The sequence below is a fragment of the Mycteria americana genome, chromosome 21 (genome assembly GCF_035582795.1).
Source record: "Mycteria americana isolate JAX WOST 10 ecotype Jacksonville Zoo and Gardens chromosome 21, USCA_MyAme_1.0, whole genome shotgun sequence".
NCBI classification, from domain to species: Eukaryota; Metazoa; Chordata; class Aves; order Ciconiiformes; family Ciconiidae; genus Mycteria; species Mycteria americana.
The window spans coordinates 5084760-5107845 of record NC_134385.1 but is presented as its reverse complement, the minus strand read 5'-3'; the positions used below and the strand labels follow the sequence as shown (position 1 = coordinate 5107845).

General features: G+C 46.3%; 1 protein-coding gene across 8 annotated transcripts in view; it reads right to left on the bottom strand.

Annotated features, from left to right (window-relative positions):
• PHACTR4 (phosphatase and actin regulator 4) overlaps positions 1–23086 on the bottom strand; it is a 68340-nt gene that overhangs the window by 18386 nt on the left and 26868 nt on the right. The window contains exon 4 of one of the 8 annotated variants that reach the window (XM_075522535.1): positions 22699–22770. The exons of 5 other annotated variants lie outside the window; for them this stretch is intronic. Coding sequence is in view for 1 of the 3 variants with exons in the window: in XM_075522532.1 (XP_075378647.1) it covers positions 4769–4814 (46 nt within the window). In the remaining 2 variants the exon portion in view is untranslated. Of the gene's footprint in view, positions 1–4768; positions 5083–22282; positions 22363–22698; positions 22771–23086 lie in introns of those variants that run through there. 2 more of the 8 variants (XM_075522539.1, XM_075522532.1) reach the window with 2 other exon arrangements.

The following is a 23086-nucleotide window of genomic DNA, read 5'->3' as shown; positions in this document are numbered from 1 at the left end:
CATTGTTCAATGATTGTTCAACATTAGATAGTGCTCATACTCCCTCAGAAAAGGACCTTCCCTTCCATTCACAGCCCATCTCCAGCTCAAATGTCCATGAAATGGTGCAGAGAAGACATTTCTTGCCCAAGCTGCCTTCGCTGTGAAGGGAGCCTCGGCAAGGTGGATTCTCTGCACCTCCTCTTGCTCTACAAGGTACAGGAGGGCCCTAAGCCGCTTTGCAATGCAAGGCAGAAAGCCCTCGTTATCTGAGTCGTGCACTGGGAAACGCCTAAGGAACCACAGCGCAGCGCTCAGGGAAAGAAACGGGGTAAAAAAAGACAAACAAGACTAAGTGAAGGGTGAGAAGTGTCAGGAAGCTGATGCTCTCACTCGACCCAGCCCTTGCTCAGCACCATGGCTGTCTACCTGCATGGCAAGTCTGTGTCCAAGAGACCAGCTTCACCTTCTTCACTGCAGTCCCAGGCTGGAAAATCCATTTAAAATTTATGAAAAAGGTTAAATGAGGTCATGCAGGTGAACGCAGGGAAGTCCTCATTAGAAGGTCAAGAGCTTTCCAATAAGCAGGTCCCTAGTGAGCCCCCGTGCCAAAGCACGACCTTGTCTAACCTTTCTGCAAGACCTACATGAAGTACCCACTTGAGAAAACCCACCCTGAAGAAGGGAGAGCCCCACAGAGCCTAACCTGACACCAGCACGCCGTGCCTAAACGCACTGCCCCGCAACACAGCCCCATCCGAGAAAAACTCCAGAATAAAACATCTGCTGCAACTTCTGCACATTGCCCCGGGCAAGTGTGGGTGCTTCTCCTCGAGATGTCCTGGAGCACTCAGCCGAGGCACCGTGCCTCGGACAGACCCCAGCTGGTCTGGGGAGGGAGTTGCGCCCTGGCTGCTATCTCCCAGCTTCCCCACCAGAGCCTCCTGCCATTTCAGATCTTCTCTCTGAAACACTTAACATGCTCTGATCCTGTTCCATCAAAACAAGCAGGTGAATTTGAGCTGTTTAAACAGCAGATTTCTGTTAACCCAAAATGTTTAGACTGAAATAGTCTAGGGAAACGTCACAAAATTGGCACAGCCTGGAGACACAAGAAGGCAGAAAGCTCCAGCAGTGCCAAGCAGCTAGGGATGCAATTCTCCATCAGTACGCCTGGCCAGCTGGTCTTTCAAACCCTCCCCCTGCAGCCTGCTACACACATTTAAACTCAAGTCTTGCTGTTAAAACACAGGCAGAAAAAAAGCTCTTCTCCCACTGCACCTTGTGTTAGGTGCAAACTGTTGTGCAAGAACATGGGTGGTGGTGAGCTATGGCTGGAATGTTTTTTTTTCCAGAGAAGAGAAACCATTTCAGTGGAAGAAGCTGGAGACTCGCAGCTGGTCTCCAAGCTCATCACGCAGTCAGCAAGTGCCTGTGGTGCTGCATGTGTCATCTGCTCCCAAAGCTTTTGCCAGGCTTGGGGCAGCCATTCCTATTAAAGATGGTAAAGCTTTCACTTCTACCACTGCTCTCACTGGGTCAAACCAGCAGAGCCAGGATCCGTGGGGTCAATTAAAAACACCACACGTGTTCACACCATTGCCATGCACACGGGACACTCATAAGAGCAAGCAGCTATCTAGCTGACCTTTAGGAAATACCAACATATAAATGTAATAGTTTAATGGTCACACTGTGGTCTAAGGGAGGAAAAGCCATTACGTGAGCAAATACAGTTAACTCCCATCTTCCGAGACCAAGCCCCAGAATACCCATTCATACAGCAGTGCAGTACCAGCCTAGCAAAAGGCACAGCAGAGACCTCAGCTACCAACGTGAACAAACAAAAAGCCTTTCCTTCATTAAGGACCATCTCTCATAGGGAAGATACCTGCAACGGTACATGAGATAGCGGCACCTCTGATACACGTTATTGAAAAAAAAAAAATTAAACCCAAGCTGCATCTAGTGTAGGTCATTGCAGAATTAGTCCTGGTGAATTGTTAAACCATTTTAACTCAGGCCACACACCATCAAAAGCCAGCATGGCTATGGAGAAATTTATTTTGTTTTTAACTGGCACACCATTACATAAGCTAAAAATCACTTCAAGATCCAAGTTACAGACCCTAACAAAGCAAGACTGAAGGCTGTGAAGAAATCAAAGAATTGCATCCCAGATGCTGACAATTCATATTATATTGCTATATGCCTGGGAGGGTAACTACCGATTTCCAGTGTTCATGAAGAAAATGGCACAATCCTTTAAGGATGAAGGGTCAGTGAGCCCCAGGCCAGGACCGCAGACTGAAGCTGTTAGGAAAAGTCTGAGAACATGCTGCTTTTCTCCCTGAAATATCTCTGCAGACATCCAAGAGCTGGTGGAACAGACTTTAGCTCCAAAGAAGATGCATCTTGCCACTGCCTACACTACAACAGCATCTTTATCCCAGTCCTTTTCAGAGATGTTAAGATCTGTTAACTTCTATATTCATTAAGAGACATCCTTGCAAAGGAAACAAGAAAACATCAGTGTTTTGCTTTGTAACAAGACTTGCGTAGTGTGTAAATCATGAGCTTGAGCCAGATTCTTTCCATCTGCAAACCACAGTACACCCAGAACCTGATCCGTCTCTTATCGTAGTAGTTACTACAGGATTTCCACAAATCCCAGGAGTTTCTGTTCACAAGGAGCTCACTGGGCACTTCTGTCTCACAGTCATAGCCTCAAGGCTCACAGACAGACAGACCTGCAGCAGTGAGACTACGCTACAGCAAAAGACAGTGTAAACCCTTAGCTGAGAGCTAAAAAGCACTCAGACAAATTAGGCACTTCAATGCCACGCAGCAACTCCGAATACTTTTGCTTAATCACCTCTGTTTTCCTAAGTTACACATGCACCTGAAATTCTGCTATCACAAGCCCAAAAGGTGCATCAGGAACTTTTGCCGAGAACGTGGCTGCTCGTGACACACCTAACGTCACCGCACCTTCAGCAGCGTGTTCTGCAGTACAGCCTGGACCTAAGGCTACAGCGGGACCAACTGCCTCGCAACGCTGAGCCTGGGCAGGATCCTCGCTGGCTCACACTGTGGGACTGCAACAAACCCTCCCGTTGCCAAAACAGTGTTGATGCACAGGCTGGAGAATAATTCAGCTCTCTCGTCTTCAGCTTTGTTGTGCCGGACGGAGCAGTTAAGAATCCAAAAAGCTTTCAAGCAAACAGCTACAACTCAAAAAGCAAACAAAGACTCTTGAGGGAAATGCCGTTAAGGTTAAAGTATCAAAAAAGCACTTTAGATAAATGTTTCTAGCTTCCTAGAACAGCTTTTAAAACTTCATGTGCATTTCCTGAATGGTCCAGGGAAGACGTGAATCCTGACCTTAAAGCATAAAAAACTGTGGTCACAAACAGCCTCAAATGGTCCCAGCCCTCGGCTTCCCTGTCTTTTGTACGTTTCTAATCACCATAATCTTCACAAGACTTTTCTTTTCAACAGCATCCTGCCAAAGTTAATGCAAGAACCATCTCCTCAAGTTCACAGTTTATTCAGTAGGAACTATGCAAGCTGTGCCATGAAAAAAAGACTTCAGATAACAAATGACCATTTGTGGAAACATCAGGTCTGCTGGCCTCCAGTCTCCACCAAAGGACAACGTCATTACACCAAGTGAGCCCACTCCCCTGAAAATTACCACCGTCTCTGGTGCTTGATGAGAGAAAGAGCCCAAGACTGAACAGGTCGGCTTCTAACAGCGCCTAAATCCAAGGAGAAGATGCTGTTAATCTCCATCGACATTACGAAGAAGACTGAAGTTTTACTTCTCCCTTCCACTCTCTCAATACCACTTATTTTTAGCAGCTCTTGAAGACTAGCTGGATTGAACTGGGGGCGGGGAAGAGAGAATCAGTGGTCTAATCTGAGCCCTAAAAATACTTGGTAGGTTCAAAGTTGTAAAAGTGAAAAAGAATGAAAGAAATAATCTGTATCTCAGGGAGCTCTCCATGTGCAAATGTCAAGTGTTTCTCTAAAAATCAGATAATGCCACTTTACAGATGAGAGTAAGCAACTCAGCCCAGACAGCTGACAGCGAGTCAGTGTGAGATAAAAGGGAACGGCACGATGCGTAAAGTCTCCTCTTATAGTCAGTGCGTCGCAGTCCCAGCGCTGGGAACAGCACCTAAGACAGAGACCTGGAAATAACACTGACCTCCACACAGTGTTCTGGAAGCAGTGCTACTTCCAGGACTTAAAGCAAGGTTGTGTTTCCTACAGCCTGCCAGTTACTCAGACACCTCGCAGAGAAGAGAGAGAGAAAAAAGCAGGAAGACGACTGCCAAGCCCCTTCTCCCCCCAAAACTACTACAGCTGCCCCAAAAAGCTGGGTGTCATCACACACAAGGAGGCAATTCTGGGCAGCTTTGATCCAGGCAGACTATCGAGGCTGGCTCCTACCCCACTCAGGTGAATTTTACTGCTGTCCAAGCGCTTTGCAAAGCTAGTGTCCCTGAACCTGGCCATGCAAGACAGAGGCTATCCCTAAAAACTACAGCTCGGAGCCTGTCCGAAGATCAGCAGAACATATTGCACAGCGATTGCATGTGACATGAGTAAGAGAAAGGAAGGAAATGGAGTTATTTCTCTGGTTTCTTCTCCCAGCTCCCAAGCCGGGCACAGGTTACACAAGCCCCGCATTCCACTCCTCCCAACTCCCCCGTTTCACCTGCAATCCTGCCCTGCCGCAGCCCCAAAGTTTCCTCCGTCTCCCTTGCCCTCCATTACTCACCAAAAGCAGCTGGATTTACCGGTCTCGAGAAGTGCGGCTGCCCCATTAGATTCTTTTCCAAGCAGCTCTCCGGGAGGAGGCGGGAGGGGGAAGAGAGAAAAAAAGTCTACCCTGAGAGAACACTTTACTCCTTTAAAATGATAAATCCACACTTCGGACTGGGAAAGAGCCTGGCGAGCGAGGCGGCTGCCAACTCTTAGGCAACGGCACGGCTGTCGCACGGTCCAGCGCAGGTCCTGTTCTCCCCGTACCCCATGGCAGGACACTTGATTCTCATAAATAGGTGTCCGTGCCAGCTCCCTTCACGCAGGAATGCCTGTCATTCCAGAGCCGAGCTGGCTAGGGCCGAAGCTCAGGAAGGGGAGGAGACAGCCAGCCACGCTCCAGCCACTTAGCTGCATAATCCAAATCATCAACACCCCTCGCTCCTTCCTCGCATCAAGTTTAGCAAGAAGAGAGAAAAGCTGGGAGCGAGGAGAGAGGGAGACTGGGAGACTGGGGTGTTTTGCTCAAGGAAGGGCTTGGAGAAACCACGCACGCCAATGCACAGAGGGGTTTCACCTCCCAAACGGGATCAAAGAGGTACCTGAGCCTGCAAAACACAAACCAAGGCGGTGATGAATGAGAAAGCGTGGTACTCTAACTGCTGTAGGAGCTGCACTATCCCGAGAGTAAAGGGAATTTCAAAAAGAGTGCCTGAGCTGATACGCATCTAGCCAGACGTATAATAAAAATACAATTTCATAGCAATTCCTCTCTCCACTAAAGTTACCAGGAAGAAGGTAGGAACAGGGAGCGTGTCTTCTCGTTTAATTTGAATTTAACAATGGAAAATTTAAATTTACCGAGGAAAGTAAGAGTTTATTTTTTATTTCGTGTATCACATCTTGATGGTTAAGGTAACAAATATCCCCTTCAACATTTGCATCACAATAAGAAAGATATCCAGAGTTTAAATATGTCCACTTGGATTCTTTAATTTTTCATCAACATTTGTGTTAGGACTTCAGTGAACCCACAGATCATTTCCAACCCCTGTACACCACACCACAGAGGAGTGGGAAAACCTTTAAACATCCAGAACCTTAATCTGAACTCAAGGGAAAAGGAAAAACAATTTTCAAAAACATACAGGAATTTGCTGCAGCATCACACCAGTGACTAATCAGGAACTTGAATCCATCTGACACATCCAGGTTTGTTCTCTCCACTGTAGGAAGGGCTGTAGGAAAAAGCCGTTTCAAACACACCAAGGTTTGCTACAGCCCTCAAGGTCCCTGTCCTTGTCAGGCCAGCAGCCGCAGTACTTCAGTATCGCTGAGTGTTACTCAGGCAGCCAGGAAGAGTTCAGGACAAGCTCCCTACTGCAGTAATTTACCCAATAGTAAAAATCTTCTATTCTGGGAAACAACAAAATCCAAGATTGTCAATTTGGGCTGGTGCAGCTGGGAACAATCAATGCTGCACATTAGTCAGAACAGACACCCAAAGCGAATGCCCGCTTCACAGCGGCGGCGATCACCGTTCACAACCGCATGTCGCAGTGGGAGGCAGTTTTGCAGCCAACACACCCCAGAAAAGGGAAGGGGGTAGTTTTGAAATCTAATAAAACTCCACCTAAGCCACAAACACACCTGGAAGACGTTGATGCTCTTGGCTCCTCCACTAACACACTAGACATGCCATCGCACAACTCTGCAAATCCATTCCTCTCTCCCGAAGCACAGCTGTAAAAACACGGGAGGAAGCAGGACACTTCTGCACCTTCTCCACCTGCCCCAGCACCCTGCTTGCCCTTAACCACTGCCTGCTGAGCAGATGACCACCATCCCCATGGACAGCAAGAGCACGGCGGCAGGAGCAGGTGGAGGAGCAAGGGATCAGCAGACACGTGGAGGCGGAGGAGCAAATAGCACTGTCCTCCCTCGCGCAGAACATATGGACGTTCCTGAGAGCACTGCTCTTCTCAGCCTCCCACCACCAGACATCTCTGTGCTCGGAAGAGCAGCCCGTGTTTCTGTCTGGTCAGCCACAGCAGTCAGTCTTCCAAGTACTTTTGATTTTCATTGCGGGCAATTAACATACTGATTCACAGGCATGCTCCACCTCATTTAAGACTCTTTGCTTTGAAACAAAGAAAAAGGCATTTTAAAGCCATTTAAATACACTGCCATCTGGCAGGGACCCACAAAGTTCAGAGATAGAGGCTGGAAGACTTCTCCAAGTCTGTAAATCAGCTGTCCAGCTTGGAAGGAGGTCTGGAAAAAATCTCCCTGCTTCTGGGAACGCTACAGAACGCTAAACACTGCATCTAGACTTGCCTGACTTCCAAGGAGATAAAAGCCATTGCATTTTATATTGCATTTGCTGTGAGTTAAGAGTGCACACAGAGCTCTGCTGCAGAACAGATGACACATGGTAGGTTGTTAAAGCACAGCAGCACAATCATATGCCTGACCCGTTATTTCTACATTAGTAAAACATGAAACATTAGCTTAAATTTCAATGAAGGAGATTTAAACTAATACATTTAAATTCACAGCGGCTGCAGTCCAAGAGCATGCACGACAGTTACTCAGGCTCTGGTGCCACACAGTAACTCACTAGGCTGTGAAAAGACAATCATGCAATAAAGCCCCTTCACATTTCTGTACCATTGATCAGCTCTTACAAACCATCACAAAGAGAGTAACAAGACTATTTGGCAAAAGCACTTGTAATAAAGTTTGTACCAGCAGCATTAATATTTGCTTCCAAAACTCAGAGCTGTGGTGCTCAAGGAACAAAGAGACACAAATCTGCATTTCAAATTGCAACTGGGTTTGGACTTCAAACATCCTTTAGGAGCATCAGCCGCAACCCTCTCCTCTTTGGGGCAGAAAGAACAAAAACCCCACCAGAAGAGGGATGACAAAGTGCAGAGAACAGCAGAAATCCAAACCAAAAGTAACACCGACATCACCATTTTCAAGGTGGACTCCTGGCCAGAAAAACCTGCCAGTCCATCCTTCACTTCCAGCTCCAGAAGGAAAGGTACAAATTCTGCACCAGCAGACACAACGCAAAAAAAGGTTCCTGTCTCAACTCTAGCCCAAGGACAGAGCATAAGAGCAGCCATAGTTACTGTGCTCTTAAGTAATCCTTTGCATCCACAGTGCTTTGGTTCACAGCTGCAGAAAAATATGGGACAAAGCAACCTGCCCAAGTTGCCTGCCAGCAGCACATGAAGAGCACAGAGCACCGACGCTTGGGGTTCAGCACTCCGTCTAGTAAGGTTGCTTCAGCTCACCAACAGCAGTAAGGAGACAAAACCTCAGCCCGCATCCAACTCCACATCCAGATAAAAGGAAAATCCACATTTCAAGCAAGGACAAGTAACAAATGTACAAAATTCCCACAATAATGCAGAAGGGCCATCTGACATAGCAGCAACCAGAAGAAACCAGAGTGAAGCCTCTACTCCTCAGGGACAGGTGACCTTTATGAGAAGGAAGAGCTCGGAATAGCACAGAGCTTTCTACAGGAAAGCAAAAAGGGATATGGCTGATAGCCCCTTCAGTATTTTCTTCTAAAAATGTAGTAACCAAGAAATCCCAGTTACATGAAAATTATTCAGGATTTCAGGAGAGTCAGATGGCTAAAACAAAATGGCAAGACGACCAGTTACGGGCAGCAAACGCCCAAGAAGTGGGGTACAGGGCTTTCCTGTGAAGTTTCATTTCCTCTCCATCCAGACCAGCATCCCATTAAAAACCCGGCATTCAAATGTTAATAGTCTGTTTATATACATTGTAAAAGGAACTCTTCTATATTGTTTCACTTTAAAATCTAATGAAGCCCATAATGAGCACAAATATTAGGTCCTCTAATAAAGCCACTGTTGTTCACATTTCAGTTCACACCAACGTGAAACACCGCATTCATCTGCAGTGACTCAGACATTTATGTTCCATGATTCAGCCACAGGAACATTAAAAAGGACTCTTGCATGATCCCATCCATGTAGACGGAGCTGTCTATTTAAAACCAGTGATACTGGGCGTTTTCCTTTGCCCATCAGCAAAAGAGTCAACAGCAGCAACAGGATGTTTAAGGCTCTTTCCTTGCTGGAGATGCACCCACCTGAAATACTAACACAGGCCCACGGTACCATTTTACCGGGAGGATTGGCAGGGAGAAGTAAGAGTGGCAGCACCACAACTCTGGATGCTTTTCACCACAATCTGTTTGCTAGCAATTCTCAGCAGCTTTGGCAGAACAAGGAGAATATGAAAAAAAAAAAAATTATATATACATAACAGCTCTGGCTACCTACAAAGACGACCATTTCTGGGCTGTGCTCTGAAACAGAGCATGTGGAAGAGTTAACAACTACGACAGCAGACCAAGGGGAAGCAAGCGGGTAGGAAGCCGGGTAGTCAATCTGAAAGGTCACGAGCCAACACAACGTGACGTTCTTCCTTTCTCCTCACATGGTATTGAAAGTCAGCCTGATACCCGGTGTGGAAATGGAAAATGGTTTATTTATAAGCCAGCTGGCATCGCATTGTTTAGGTTCTGTACACTTTGATGAAAGGGCGCTGGTTCGGGCGAGACAGAAAAGTGAGGTAACCGCTCCTAAAGCACATGATTTCCTCCATGCTTCCTGTGACATTTCCAAGAGGGAAACTCCTATTTCCCAGAGCATTCCAGTCCCCTTGTCCCCACCAAATAGTCAGCATGGCGATACCAGCTGCTCGATCTCAGAAAGCAAAGGGCAGCGGATCTAGCACACCAGGGACTGTCTTGGTGCCACCATGTACGTGCTGGTGATGGGGAAGGTGAGCAACCCATGTCCTACAGCAGCCCAGATGTTGATCAGGATGGAGCACAGCTGGAGGAAGAACACTGCTCTGGGTTCAGCAGCAGCCTCTGCCAACGAGCTGACTGACAGCACATTCAGCCTCACGTTTAGGAAGGGAAAAATAAAGCTGAGGACACGCTCCTGGAAAGCCTCGTGATCGCAGCGGGTGGCTGGAACACAAGGAATCGCTTAATTGTCACAAGGACCGGGTTAAAGAAAATTGCATAGTAGGTCTTGGGGCCAAGAGGAGCTTAAGGCTAAAATATCCCCCAGCCTTGTTTTCCAGCGGAGGAAGTGCAATTTTCAATGAGAGCACATTTTAGCCAGTACTGAAAATGTATCATAGTGAATGGTGAGGAGGCATTGAAGATAATTACAACATATGCTAAATATTTTCTTGTTTACTAGTGAGGGAACGCTAAGGAATGTAATCCTGACAAAATTAAAGATTCAGTCACATCTTGGCTAACTTGATCACCGCGGTGATTCATGGCTATGCCATCTTGAGGCAAGGGAACCTCCAAAGCTGACAAACTACTTTTTGGAGCACCTTGAAGCAGCGTTAAAAGAAACACTGGTCAGAAGCCAAAGGAAGCACAGATATAGGACACATTCCAGCAAAGCATCAGGCATCAGCAAAGCATCAGCATATTCCCAACAGTGAAGCACTTGGAGGCAGGATACCCATCTGCCACTTCCAGCTATATTATTAGGAACACATTAAGCAAAAATATGGAGAAGAAAATTACATTAATTATTCTATTGTTTAGGGAAGAAACAGGCAGGGCATTTAGCTTAACACTCTCCCTCAGCAAAAACTAAGACGCTCAGAGAAGAACCTATAAACTAACATCACCTAAAGCTTCCCGTTGCAAAACACCGGAGATAAAGAATGACAAAACTAGCAGAGCTTCAGCACAAATCAAAAAGATATCCCTCTCCTTTCAAACCACTACCCAGCACGTGGCTCTTAGGACTGGCACAGCACAAGCATACAGTGCTCTTCCTAAGCGAGCGGCTGCAGTACAGACATGCTAGACAGTCACATCCTCTGGGTTAACTACCTTAGTGGACAAACCTAAGATTTTACAGCTTTATACAGATTCAAAATAACCGAGTCCTTTGGCAAAGAGGGAGGTCCATCTATGCCACCTATAAAACTGATGGGACAAGCTCTGTTAAGCACTACACTGGAGACTGCAAATTAACAGCAAAAATAGCAGTAAATATTAAAGCTCTAAAATAAGATTAAATTGAAATTAACCCTCAGAGGTAGCACTATGTTTAACTCTAGAAGCTAGTCTGCAATGTATAGGTCCAGGTCCACAGGCTAGTATCCCTGCTCTGATTCATTAAAAGGCTCATGATCCCAAATTTCTCTTCCTACATCTAGTCCTTCAAGATGACAAACTATGCCTTGAACTAAAAGCCTCTCTGCCCACATGCTAGCTGAAAAAAAGGCAGCAAGATTTCTCTGTAAAAGTCTCGTTTCCTCTTTTTAAGATTTCACAAAAAATCTCAGCAAGTGCACTCGCTCTTCATACCCGAAGATGAAACTGCAGCAAAACATTTTAGTATTTCCTCTGCCACCCCAAAGGCTCATTGCAGGCACGCCACACCAATAAGCCACATTATCCTTCAACACCTAGAGCTCTTCAGTCTGAAGTTACATTTTTTCCAAATTACTGCACAAAGCCAGCCACTGCCAGGGCATCCTACCATCCTTCACTTACAAAAGCGCCTTGGTTTAGCTTTTGGGGAACACCCAACTTCCCCACCGCACCTGCTCTGCTTTAATTATTGACTAGGCTAGAAACGCCTTATTAAAATGCAAGGCAAGTTTGGCACACAATCTCAGCTTCTGATCATCTCAAGCAGATACGTTTGGAAGAGAAACACAAATTCCCTGCCACAGTTTAGAAATTAAAAGGAACGGCAGATAGATTTGGCTTAAGGCACTTAAATTTGGCAAGAAAGATACTTTTCGCACCCATGCAACTGAAAACTCAAAATTTGAAATTTTTAACCACGACTTTAGATTCGCACACAAACATCAGGTTTAAAAGCTTCCTTTCAAGCGCACTGTGTTTTTACAAGCCATTTCTACCAGAGAGAATCTAACAGGTAATTACAGGTTTGACCTCCATCTCTTGCACAAATATGCCTTTTGAAACAATGTGGATAAATATTTGCCCAATATGAGAAGACAGCTCCAAGAGGAACCATTCCAGTTTATCAACTTTGTGATTCATGTTGCTACAAGCTTTATTCTCTATTTAAGGAACAAGATAACGCTTAGGAAGTTCATCCAGCCAAATACGTTTCATAGATCTGCCATGGACCACCCTAAACAGTGGCACATCCAGACCACGGGTCACACCCAGGCAAGACCCATCAGCAAGACAGCGAGTGAACCTCAACCTCAACTCTCTAAATATTTACTATTGCTCAACCACCAAGGTGTCTCCAAGCAGCAGCGAGGCTTAAGATTGAAGCATGCCGAGTAAAAGATCGCTGCTAGCGTAATTAAAGCAATGCTTGGGTTTGTGTTGTGAATCATCCCCTTCCTTACCCCTTTTGAACTGGCTCGCTGGGGAGAGAATTATGGAGGCCCAAAGGAGCTGAAAGCAAAACGTGAGCTCCCTATCTAAACCCCCTGAGGCTCCTCTTGAAATCTCAGTCCCTGCCCTGGTGCTCCTGTGTTTTCTGCCAGCACCAAGAGCTCTTGTGAAAAGATGACTGTGACAGACGCCAGCACTAAGCGCCATCCCAGAATATGGCACAAAAAGCAGATGTGACAATTGCAAAGAGGTAGCTTACGTCCCAAGACATATACAGATCAGGTCCCCCAAACCAAGCGCTGTTTATGCATCGCACTGACTCACACAAGCTGCAGGGACAATGCCATGGCAATTGTTTACAGCGTCAAGGCCATTTCATATAATTAAAGGAAATGTCAAGAGATGAGATAACACCAACAGTTCAGGAGGTACACCTAATCGTAACCTTGTACGAAGCTTTTTCTCCCTCAGTTGTTCCCCCTCTTGTAGATGTGACCCTTCACACATTCCCAGAATCTGCATTTCACATAATTTCACCTAATTCTCTTGCTCCTGCATTTGCAGAGCACCAGCAGTGACCTTGTTTAGGAGCAAGTAGCATCATACTAGATAGAATTCTATTCTATACTGAAACAGTGGCCGAAAACCCTTTCCGAGACCATTAAATAACGCTGCTGTCTACTCACGCTTGGCACAGTTGAGCGTGGGACTGCAGACAGCCTCTGAGCATTGCTGCCGGCACTGCTGCCGAGAGGAGATACGGTTAAATTGAAAGAGGACCGTTTCTGCCAGTAAGAGGTTTGACTGTAGCCCAGCGTGGCCACTGCAGTCCATCAGGACTGGCTTTGAAGCAGCCAGCTGAAATGCCAACAGCCGCCTGCTTGTAACAGCCGTGAGTCCTGCAAGGGTGAGCTACTCAAATATTTACTTACCTTCTCAGACAAATTTTGCAGCACAAGAGTTATAGCACACTACTATTTCAAGTATGTAAGCTAACAAGCTCACAGCCAACCCAGGAAGGCTTATGTGAGCTGTAGTCCTACCTCCACTTGCAATGCAGATAACCCCCAAGTCAGTGGGCTAGACAGAGCGGTGTGATTCACCTTGCTCCTGCCCACGGCAGCCTTTGTAAGCCTCACACTTACGTTAAACACCTTGAGATAGGGGCTCGGATCAAAGAATCACATGGCAGATTAGGTGGCCACAGAGCTCCATGCTACATCCCATGGCTCCATGAGGTTACAACGCACTTCCCAACGCTCAGAGAGGTCAATGCTGCTGATTAGGGAGGAAGATCTTACAGGCAAGTATCAGTACAAACTCCCCACCATGGCATCCACCAAGGAGTTCCCACCTCAAGATCCACAGCACGCAAGACTGAGCAGCACCTAAACTCAAGTTCAGGGGTTTTCAGCTTGTAGGAAGAATGAGGAAGAACTACCTTTAAGGGGTCCAAAGAGAAGCCACCGGGAAAAGCAGGCACATTTGGATTAACTTCACAGGGGTCTGTGCCTCCTATCAGACACTGTTCAAAGGGACACAAATGAAAAGTTGAAAACCATGGCTCCAGTAAGCATATTCTTCAAGCAGTAGTTATAGCAAGGATACAGTAGAGCAAGCATTTGAATTGGTGCACAAAATTTAGGGTGTGTAAACAAACATTAAACCATTTCCCCAGGCACTTTAGGTTTGAAATAGGGAGTTTGTTCTTGTGCTGGATTCCCATCTAAACAAGCTTGCACAAGGCGCTAGCTCCCTTGCTGTAAGAATGCCATCCCAGGGCTCTCCCCAAGGTCCCTGAAATTACAGGCTACGCCGCTGCCATCTAAATCCATGAGCTTATCAGCAGTAGGGCTAGCTGGCCCCTGGGCACTTAAACTGAAACCCCAGCTGGCCCAAAATCCTAGGTGGCCCCTTGGCTACACCAGCCCATGTGCTTTCCCTGCCTTCTTTGAGGCAGCCCGGACACGAGCCATTAGCAACGCTGAAGCCCATTTCTGCTGTAAGGGAGCTCCTTGGAGCTTCCAAAGCAATTCTCACCTTCAGTCAAGGCAGGAGAAAAGAATAAAACTTCACAAAAAAATCTGCAGTTCTTACCAAGATTCAGATCAGCCTTTAAAAAAAAAAAATTGAAGCTTGGAAACTAAAAGCTGACTGACCCTTTAATGGAACTTTCCCATATTTATGGAAATTTCTGGTTTGGCACAAAAACGTCTGCTCATTTAGTGGGTGTTGTAGAAATCACTTCTTTACTCTAGTGATGCTGAAAGAAAGAGGCCTGTTTCATTGTTAACTGAACCTCTGGCTACAGAGTAGAGAAAAAAAATGTTTTCCCTGATTTTGAAACTCAAACTCGAATTCTCACCAGGGTGTAGGTCTTACCTCTCGTGCGATACACGGTAGTCTGATTTCTGTCTGTAACTGCAGAACCGTAAGTCACTACGGTTTGCCCTGCTGCAACCGACGACATAACTTGACCTGGCAGCAACAACGCCGTAGTTTCAGCTCATGACAAACCCTGCACAAAAGTCAGGCCACTAAAACTTGGAGGTCTGCGGGCCCAACGGGAAAGCAATCATGTCTATAATGAACATCAGCAAGTGACTGAGTATGCATTAGGGCTTCTCTCTCTCCTCCCTACATGATCATTTTGGTTCTTGTATTTTCCTGACACTGGTTACCTTGCAATTTATCAGACTGCTTAAAAATAAACTCAAGACAAACCTTTTATAAAAACCCCACCAGTTACTTTTGTTTAGAACAATTGCTACAGGCTATCACGGATGCAAAATTACACTTTCAAACCAGAACTGATTATACTCTGCAAATATGATGGCCCGGGAACAGTCTCCAGCACAGGAACTCACGCAACTGCAGATTCTTGATGCCAGGAAGGCATGACGAAGGGAAGTCTCCTTTTATACTTGTCCTTGTTCTTCAATTCTTTTCCTAAACATTTATTTAGGGATGGGCTCAAGGGATCTTTGCTGTGGAGGAGTGAATGGCTTCATAAGGCACGAGGGTGCTTGCTACCAAACTCATTTTTCAAAAAAATCCAGCGCCACTGGAAAACAGTGCCCCAGACACCACCTCCCAAAATTAACTCTAGGAAGACTGATCAATACTTTATCCTGAACAAGAAAATAAGAAAAAGCCCTGAGATAGGGAGTGTCAAGGGTGCCAGACCGACTAGTATAATCCCATTATAGAGTTATCCAGAGCAAGCAGTTTGCTCAATATTTGCGAGATAACAGGATTAACTTCATGTTCAACATCATTTCAGCCTAATAATTGCAGAATCACTCCTAAGGCCCTAATGTCATTGATTCAACAGGGGATTCCCATCACCCCCCCCCACCAGCCCCAGCTTTGAACACCCACTCATTAGCATCAGCATCTTAAGTTAATTACTTTGAGATATTTTTCCTTTTCTCCCCAAAGCAAAATGTAACTTAACCCCTGCAACACACAATGCTTGAGCAGAACAAACTTCTGCCTTCCCTCCGGGAAGGGACGATGTTTACTTTCCTATTCACCACTAATGTCTCCAAGATTTAATGTTAAGATCAAAGGGCTTGGGGGGGGGAGGGGGGCAGCTTTTTCAACATTTCGGTTGAATTTCAATGAAAATCATCGCAGAGGCTGGTTATAGTCCTCTCAATGATCGAGGGTCAGCCTCAGACATCTGCCTCACTCTACCTTCCTGAGCTGGGGAGAGGATGTTGATCTACCCTTCGAGAGCAGAGCTACCAGCAGATCCGTCCAGCAAGGATCACCACCGAGTCTTCGGGACTTATTTTCCTTGCCAAGCGATGACTCACTGTTCGCCTAGCCTTGGAAATGAGTCCCTTACTGCAGCCGTGCTGGGGAAGTAAAGGGAAAACATACAAAGCAAACAGTACACAGAGCCGTTTCCTAGCCCGCGGGAGAGAGCTGGGGAGAACCACAGGAACCGGGCCGTGTTTTTCTACGGGATTCTTATATGCAGCACGGAAAGTTATTAAATTCCACCTTTTCAAGCACAGGGGGAGGCTTTTGTTCGGCCACGCTACACCAATTAGGCCACCCTTATTATTTTGCCCCTAACCTGGTGCAACTGCAGCCCGCTGCCAAGTCACCCCCCACTTCACAGCGTCCTGTTGGCTCACCGCCTGTGAAAGTCGCTATCCACAGCCACTGCTTGGCTGCACCTTCGTGGTTTGTTTCTTTTTTCTCCCCCCCCCTCCAAAAAAAAAAAAAAAGAGGGGGAACCCCAGGCCCTGCTCTTGCAGGGGGGTGCCCTACAGAAAGGCAGCTTTTACAGGAAAGCGCCATGGCAGGGGTTGCAGGCATGCAATTCCCCACTTCTCGGGGGTGAAGCCATAGCAGGCAGCAGCACTCCGGTGCGGGCAATGGGTCCCCACCGAGCCCTCGCTCCCCTCCACTCCCCCCGCTCCCCGGCGGGGGTTTGGGGGATACACAGTCTGGGATAAAACTGCGTCCCGCCCCAGCGCCGGGCCAGCACGGGAGGAAAGCGCTGGGGGCATATTGCAGCGCTGGGTGGAGAGGTGCAGGGGTCCGTCGGGCCCTCGTGAGGGGTGAAGCTCAGTCCCACCCGTCGCCACACCAGGCAGGGAGAGGAATCTGCCAGCCTTGCAGCAAGCACCCGCGTCTATCCCACAAGAGAAGTCTCACAGGTGAGGTGCTGCCTCAGACACAGATCTCTGCACCGATTCTGGCCTCTTTACATGACTTTAGCACAATTTGCTTCTATTTCCATCTCTAGATTTCTCCAGCGACCGCTCGGCGACCTCCCAGGTTAGCAGCAGTGAGGCCCCACGCACCCGAGATGAAAGCAGGTTTCCAGGCTGAAATGGAAGATACTGACAAAAGGACTGAGACACTGCACGGAAATTGTACAGCTGAGTTACACCAATGTACAAAGCTTTATCTTACACAGCCTTAAGACAAGCTCTAATAGGCGCCGGGATCCATTGCAGATCCTGATTCTGCAAAGCTCGGCTCAGAAACAGAACAGCCTGAGTACCAACAGGCTAAACAGATCTGTAAGTGGAATTTAGTAACTCCTCTAAATATTATTTTTAATGTACATGGGAATACAAATTTATCATGACCCAGTTGGTAAGTCCTTTAGAAATCTTAAAATTTATGCTTCACAAAGCAAGACAAAAACCAGACTGGGTTGAAGAGCAATATTCTTCCTAACCAAGTCGTGGTTATCACTCGTCCCATCACAGCTGGATTGGTGCAACCTGTAAAAAAGCCACACCAGATCTCTGGTTTCTTCTTGCACTCAAGTGTTTTAGGAGACAAAAGACACCTTCAGAAATCAGAGCCAACCTCCTTTTCAAGACAAATGAGAAAGAAACAGATAAAGCGGTGACGTCAGCAGTGACAGCATGCAACTGTTAGCAACCGGACTGCAGATCAGCACCAGCCCTGCAGCCCAGCGGGGCCGAGAGGCAGCTCTGGTCAGCCAACGGCTCAGCTAACACTATTTACAACTCACAGGGGCAGCAGCATTAATGAGAACATTCAGTATTTTGTTTTTAAAAAAGCCAGGTTTGCCATTCAGCCTGGACACACTGCTGCTGTGTGAACTAAGAAAAACAGTAATAACAAAAATCACTTCATTTACTCTAAACCCACTTACCTCTCCTTCACTTACCTCAGGCAGGCTCCTCTTCTACCCCCAACCCCAATAAAATCAGCTACTAAAATCATTTGACAGAATTTACAGGCAGCAATGTTCCAGAGAGCAAGGTGAATTTAAGATCCAACAAGTTGAAAATGAAAACTAGAAACTCTCAAAATCTGACTCTTCTGCTCCATGCCCTACTTACCGAACCACAGTAACTCCACGCTTGTTATTTTACAGTGAGTCGGCCTGAATTATCTGGAGGATTGATTACATGTCCTACAAGGTCTTATCTCTTAATACAAGGAATAAGATCATTCAATTCAATCACCAAGCACTTCAGCGGATACATTTCTCACTCAACATCAGCCTTTGCTACTATCTTGCTCCAGCCAGCCTGGAGGCCAAAGCATCTCATTCCCAGCACATCCACAGCTTAGCCACTAAACCACAAAACCAGCAAAATTAACCTCTGCTTTCCTCCAGGCAGAGCTATCTGTAGAAACTGCAACGGCCATTTACTGCGACAGCTTTAAAAGTCACTTGAAATGGGGTGCCACAGAATTACAAGGTCTCTGGCAGGTCAGCAAATAATCTCTGTAAAACACTTGGCTTGTAGATCAGGAGGGAAAGGCAGCAAGAGTTCAGACACCTACTCAAATCATAAGGGGCTTGTTCGCAGGGGAATTATTGGGTATTTATTTTCTTAAATGCCACACCAACTAGTAGATGGACAGCTGATCTGAATCACTTGCAAATACAGCAGGCAGAAGAACAGCACCAGCATCCCATTAACTGCCCCAAGCACCCTGACAGCACTCAGCACATTAATTACACTAAGAACTAGAACATCCATCGCAAATTTAAGAACAAAAGGCTGTCAGGATAATGTCCCAAAGTATTTTGCTAACTCTGTCAAGTGCACTCGACTTATTTACAGTAATGCTTTCCCATAGGTAAGCAAGTGTTCTGCACCTTGTTTAAAAGTCAAATGGTCTCCACTGAGATCAGTTCAACCCTCTGGTAAACCTGACCAAGGAACAGTAGGATTTTGCCTTTCTGCGTGCTTGCAAATCCGCATACATCAACCGTAATTAAACATTTAATCTCAGGCACTTTGACCACTTCGGCTCTCTTCTATTGTATTGCACAAAGCAGTTATATTGCTGTATACGTAATACACAGGATCTCATAAGACAATCGCAGCTTCTGTGTCTTCCTGGAAGAAAAACCTGTTATTTTATTCTGGAACAGAGATTATAAAGAGATTTCCACTGGCTAGTTAGCATTAACTGTTCTTCTCTGGCAGACTTCAGAGCTGTGTGACAGCGAAGCACTCTCAACACCGCAATGCTCTGTGTTTGACTCTGCAGATCAAAACCAGAAAACAACGAATGCCATCTGCAGCAGCCTAGTTGAACCTAAGAACCACATCATCAAAACACTTTAGTTCAACATAAAAGTGCACATTTGACAAGTTTTCCCTAAATGCTGCTGAACAGTTAGTTAAATGCCTGTCCTGGCAGCAGCCTCAAAGCAGCTGATTTCCAGTTAAAACTTAAGTCATCAAAAGGGGATTCCCACCCAGCCAGTCCCGAGCACTGGCAGCAAGTTGAAGAACCCCTGAATCGGAGGCTGGCCTTTCATCCAAGTTCTTCAGCAAATGCAAAGAACAAAACAAAGTGTCTTCCACTTCATCCTCTCCCTTCCTGCCCCTACTTGGACCCTTCCCTTTTTGAACTGTGTTGCGGAAAGTACCAGAATGACTGTCCTAGAGATCTAAAGCCTTGTTAGGTTTCTGAGGAACTGAAGCCATTGACAGCAACAAGTATTTCCTCCTCAACCCTGACACCCTGTGGCAGTCACCATCAGATCAGAGGGAGGTGCAGGTGGAGACCTTCTTCCCACGCAGGCAGCTCCATCTGCAGCTGCGGTCCTTGCAAAGTCTTTGTCTCTGCCACCAGCCTCCGATCCGCTCCAGAGACACAAGATGGGAACTGATACTCACTATCGCTCTCCTTAGGTTTCAACTAACAACCTACAAGCAAAACATTTTACATCCTAGCAGCCACTCCCTCAGCTTTCACTGCTGCTAAACACAAAAGGCTTCATAAACAAAGGAATAGCAAGAAGAACGTCACTTGGCAGGCACCTTTGAAGCAGAAAACTGGTTCTCCTGAGCAAGTTTTGTTTTCTCATAACAGACTTTGCACATCTGGAGTCTTCTGCTCTCTTCTACTTGCACATGGTGCCTACCCAGAGGAGATGCCGAGCTTGGTGGGTCTTCGTAAAGAGCAGCAGTGAGGGGTCCTGGCAGAGCACAAGAGGGATCCCACACATGTTCCACTCACCAGCCAGCAGCCATATAAAAGCAAAGTGTTATTTTCAGATCCCAAGGCAGCAGGCTGATGGAAACCAGTGATTAAAGTGTCTTTGGGACAGGTCATGGTCACTGCACCTCTACCATTGCTCCCTTCTGAGCATTAGTCTTTTAAAAGGCAGCAATGCCAGAACCTGCTCGGACAATCTAGCCCTGGAACAGCTTGATCTGTCTTTTTGACCTCAAACTTCCTTTCAGACAGCAGGGCTGCTAGAAAGTTGGCAGCAATGGATGTATACTGAGAAGTATTGCTCCTACAGACATGCTTTGAACCAGAAGTGATCTAAAAATCCTGTTACCTATGCACGTGCGATGATCATGCACTCATTTCCATAATGGTTTTGAACCTCTGAGTATCTGAAGGTATTGCTCTCACTTTTAGGGATAAAAAAAATGGGAATTGGGTAGCCAGCCATACATCCCGCCAGGAACAAGTAGCAGAGCTGGTGGCATAAGAAGCAAGTACTCACATTTCTAGCCGTTTCCTCTACTCAGACTATATTTGGAGTCTAAGTCTCCAAAAGCAGCAGATTCCTATCACACTGGTTTCCTTATGAGGCATGTAGCCCAGAAGTCAGCATAGATGCTAGAACAAATTACTTCTTTGTTTGCACAAAGGTTAAGGACTCAAAGAGTATTTCTTATTTTTAGTAGGAAAAGAATTGGAAAAAAGTAGCACAGCAGGAGATAACGGGTATGAAAGTCAAAGGGGATGAAAGTCAGCCTTGAATAAAGAAATAACTGCAGAAGATTCTTAAAGCATCCATAAACTTAGTATTTCAAGTGCTATTCTAAAAAAGCAGCTTTGGGTAAGAGCCTGTGTGTGCAAAGGCTACTTCACTAATTTCCCAAAATGCTTCACAGTTGTCCCACAGAGATTTAGACCTTTTAGGGAAGCTACTAAAAGCTTCATATCCCAAGACCTGCTGAGGAAGCACGTAGCCACAAGCAGAACTGTAAACAGAGCACCGAAGTACAGGAGGTCAAAGGACCCAAGAGCAAACACTTCCCATGAAGAAAGGCATTGCCGTGCTCCCTCCACAGCTATTCATGAATGATTAGCTCAAACATTACTGGGCAAGTGAACTGCAGGCCTGCTTCCACGCCAGGTCAATGCAACACCACAGCAGAGCTTTCAAGGAACCACAGGCACAAGGTGAGACTTGCCCTGCCAAGCCCAAAGCTCCCACTTCTTCAATATTTTGCTTTTTAAGATCTCACAGACTTACAGGCAGATGAAATGCTAGATCTGAAGACAATCCCTTGAGTAAGAAAAAGGTCCAAACCTAGCTCATATCATGCTAAGGTAAATGAGTGGTCTTTGGGAGGGGGTCTGGGCAGCGACAGCGTGGGCAGTAGATGGAACAGTGGAAATAGGCTCCAAAAATAGAGTGTGATCCTTCACCACAGGAAGGATCTGCAGAGGGGAAAGCTATCCCAGTGACATTTCCCTTCAACAGATCACTTGTGTAGGTGGGACCTTGGAAAGCAGGGAAACTCGGCCTGGCAACGTGTGTATATTTAGATTTTATTTATTCCTCTCGCTAACCTCCATCTTCCCACCTGCCTCACAGCTCTGCCAACGACTCAGGGGCAGCACTCTCCCTCCAGCACAGACTACACAGGGCTGTACCCCGGCCTCACACCAAGGCACAATCCATCACTGCCACCTCTCAGCTCCTACACAGGACCTTGCAGGTTCCCACCACTTCAAAATTTCTTCCGTCCCCAGTAGGTTTCACAGCATCAGTCGGTAGCTGAGGGCTCAGGCTGACAAGCTACACAAGTTGCTGTGACTTGAGCAGTTTATGCATTCCTTAAGCCAATGCCAGTCACACAGGCACAGCCTATAGCAAAATAATTCGGTTTTGCTTAACTCCAGCATTAGAGTGAAAAACTAAGCCATCTGATGCTGCCCTACCTACAACACATGCACATCCAAATGACTGCAGATAACCGACATGTGGTTACTTAAACCATAGGCACTTGCTCAGGGCCGCATTCCAAGGCTTGTAAGAAGTTTCTGTATATTCTTCTCTATACTTGAAAAACAACCGAGGGTAGGGTTGAGAGCAAATTTTAAGTTGCATACCTGTTCTAAAATAAACTGTGTATAGACAAGCTTTGAAACTTCACTGCAGCTGCCTGGAGACCATGCTTCCACTAGTCTTCAGGGATGAGCATGAATTAAAATCCGAAGACAACAGCAAATTTTGTTTTTAATTAGCCAGGGCAGCCAGCCAAGGAGGGCTCCCCCACCCACCCATGGCTAGTGAAGCCTGACAGCTAAAAAGGATTTATGCTTCACTGTGCAGTCCCAGTGGCCATTCGAAGCACACCAACTCTGAACACGCGCCAATGCAGTTAAAACAAAAGCCAGCCATGCAGCATTGTGAATGCAGTTAATATACAACCAGTTAAGGACAGCAATACATCAAAAAGCACCAGGCTTTGAGGGAACAAATAGCATCGACTTCAGCTCAGCTCCTGCACGCAGCTCCGCCTTACCTCATCTCCAGTCTCAGTGCCGGGAGCAACCCAGGAGTCCTGAGCTTAGCAGCACTTGGGAGAATGAGTGTCCTTAAAAGCAAAGTAATTTTAAGGAAATAATAATAGAAGACCCATCTGCTTATTCTGCCTTTAATATGGGGCTCTTAGCTCCCAGCACTAAGGCGGCAACACATAAAGCTTCACTCCCAGCTGTGCGGGGTGTCTGTGCATGCAAAGACCAGGTACAGATACTCCATCCGAAACTTGCACAGCTGAATTTGTTCAGAGGGAAAGGGGAGGTAATTTTACTTAAGCTGGCAAAATGCAAACAGAACATAAAGCCCTTCACATCCCAGGCCACCAGCACTGCTCAAATTGGGAGTCAAAGTTCTCTGTAAGCTCAACA